The sequence below is a fragment of the Limulus polyphemus genome, unplaced genomic scaffold (assembly GCF_000517525.1).
Source record: "Limulus polyphemus unplaced genomic scaffold, Limulus_polyphemus-2.1.2 Scaffold5600, whole genome shotgun sequence".
Taxonomy (NCBI): domain Eukaryota; kingdom Metazoa; phylum Arthropoda; class Merostomata; order Xiphosura; family Limulidae; genus Limulus; species Limulus polyphemus.
The window spans coordinates 50,727-53,652 of NW_013671210.1; the positions used below are offsets into that span (position 1 = coordinate 50,727).

At 36.1% G+C, this 2,926-nt stretch overlaps 1 protein-coding gene across 1 annotated transcript in view; it reads left to right on the forward strand.

The window, feature by feature from the left end:
* LOC106472775 (Down syndrome cell adhesion molecule-like protein Dscam2) overlaps positions 1–2,926 on the forward strand; it is a 41,787-nt gene that overhangs the window by 26,185 nt on the left and 12,676 nt on the right. The window contains exon 5 of the mRNA XM_022401305.1: positions 519–694. Within this exon, the coding sequence (XP_022257013.1) occupies positions 519–694 (176 nt within the window). The remainder of the gene's footprint in view (positions 1–518; positions 695–2,926) is intronic.

Here is a 2,926-nt window from a genome sequence, read left to right on the forward strand (position 1 = left end):
GTCTCACCTGTAAAGAGAAGTTCCACCTGATCTCCTCCTTGTTTCAGTCAGGTCTCACCTGTAAAGAGAAGTTCCACCTGATCTCCTCCTTGTTTCAGTCAGGTCTCACCTGTAAAGAGAAGTTCCACCTGATCTCATTCTTGTTTCAGTCAGATCTCATTTGTGAAGACAGGTTCCACCTGATCTCCTCCTTGTTTAATCAGGTCTCATCGGTGAAGACAGGTTCCACCTGATCTTCTCCTTATTTCAGGCAGGCCTCACCTGTGAAGAGAGGTTTCACCCGATCTCCTCCTTGTTTCAGTCAGGTCTCACCTGTAAAGATAAATTCCACCTGATCTCCTCCTTGTTTCAGTCAGGCCTCACCTGTGAAGACAGGTTTCACCCGATCTCCTCCTTGTTTCAATCAGGTCTCATCTGTGAAGACAGGTTCGATCTTTTCAAGGGAAATGAATATATATATATATATATAAATCGTATAATCCTTATAATCTGTAGTAATGAAACTTTACCTTCGACAGATGGTATAAAGAACATTATGGAAGACTTGAAGCTTTACCAGCTACAAATAGGGTGTCGTTTAACCATGGTATATTAACCATCCGTGACACAGAGAGGTACGATGAAGGGTTGTATGTCTGTATCACCAACAACAGTGTAGAAGAAAAGAGGACGAAAACCATTCTGAAAGTAACCAGTAAGTCACGGTTGAATTACTTGTTCAATGGAAAACACTAAATGTCAAGAAATATAAAAATTGAGTTTCAGAAGATTTTATTTTGGATTCCACTGAATATTCATAATATGATATTAGTGTATTGAGATTGCGAGTCGAGCGTCCTAACCCCTAGGCCATGCTATACTCCCGAATTAAGGAAGCGGGTGTTAATAATACTGAAATATTCTTAAATTTAAAAAAATGATTTTGTTCCGTATATATTTTCAGGTTAATATTCATTCTCAACAGTTATTGGATTTTCAAAGTAAAAAAAAAAGGTTTTGCTCCTGATCAGTAGTTAGTCTGAACACCGAAGTTAGTCTGTAATTATCCTGAACACCTGAGATAATCAGTAGTTAGTCTGAACACCGAAGTTAGTCTGTAATTATCAGTCTGTAATTATTGTAGTTATTGGATTTTCAAAGTAAAAAAAAAAGGTTTTGCTCCTGATCAGTAGTTAGTCTGAACACTGAAGTTAATCTGTAATTATCCCAAACACCTGAGTTAATCAGTAGTTACTCTGTACACTGAAGTTAGTCTGTAATTATCCTGAATTCAGGAGTTAATCAGTAGTTACTCTGTACACTGAAGTTAGTCTGTAATTATCCTGAACACCTGAGTTAATCAGTAGTTACTTTGTACACCGAAATTAGTCTGTAATTATCCCAAACACCTGAGTTAATCAGTAGTTACTCTGTACACTGAAGCTAGTCTGTAATTATCCCAAACACCTGAGTTAATCAGTAGTTACTTTGTACACCGAAGTTAGTCTGTAATTATCCCAAACACCTGAGTTAATCAGTAGTTACTCTGTACACTGAAGTTAGTCTGTAATTATCCTGAACACCTGAGCTAATCAGTAGTTACTTTGTACACTGAAGTTAGTCTGTAATTATCCTGAACTCATGAGTTAATCAGTAGTTACTCTGAACACCGAAGTTAGTCTGTAATTATCCTGAACTCATGAGTTAATCAGTAATTACTCTAAACACCGAAGTTAGTCTGTAATTATCCTGAACTCGTGAGTTAATCAGTAGTTACTCTAAACACCGAAGTTAGTCTGTAATTATCCTGAACTCATGAGTTAATCAGTAGTTATTCTAAACACCGAAGTTAGTCTGTAATTATCCTGAACACCTGAGTTAATCAGTAGTTACTCTGTACACTGAAGTTAGTCTGTAATTATCCCAAACACCTGATTAAATCAGTAGTTACTATAAACACCGAAGTTAGTCTATAATTATCCCAAACATCTGAATTAATCAGTAGTTACTCTAAACACTGAAGTTAGTCTGTAATTATCCCAAACACCTGAGTTAATTGGTAATTACCTCGACAAACCAAGTTATTCTATAACTACCTGAACACTGCAGTTTGTATATAATTATTCCAGTTAATCAATAGCTACGCCGAAAAACTAAGTTATTCTGTAATTACCCTAAAGACTGAAGCTGATCTGTAATTACCCTGAACACCGAAGGTCGTCTGTTATTATCCCGAATGCTTAAGTTAATCTGTAATTACTCCAAACAACTAAGTTAGTCTATACTTACCCTGAACTCTGAAGCTGGTCTGTAATAATTTTAAACATCTAAGTTCATCAGTAATTACCCCTAACCACCGATTTATTCTATAATATTCCTAAACATTGAAGTTAGTCTGTAATGACACTGAACACCAAATATAGTCTGTCATTACACTGAACACCAAATCTAGTCTGTACATACCCTCAACACCAAATATAGTCTGTAATTACACTGAACACCAAATCTAGTCTGTACTTACCCTCAACACCAAATATAGTCTGTAATTACCCTGAACACCAAATCTAGTCTGTAATTACACTGAACACCAAATCTAGTCTGTACTTACCCTCAACACCACTGTTCAGTGTAATTACAGACTAGATTTGGTGTTCAGTGTAATTACAGACTATATTACAGACTAGATTTGGTGTTCAGGGTAATTACAGACTAGATTTGGTGTTCAGGGTAATTACAGACTAGATTTGGTGTTCAGTGTAATTACAGACTAGATTTGGCTTACCCTCAACACCAAATATAGTCTGTAATTACACTGAACACCAAATATAGTCTGTAATTACACTGAACACCAAATATAGTCTGTAATTACACTGAACACCAAATATAGTCTGCAATTACACTGAACACCAAATCTAGTCTGTAATTATCTTGAACACTAAAGCTGGTC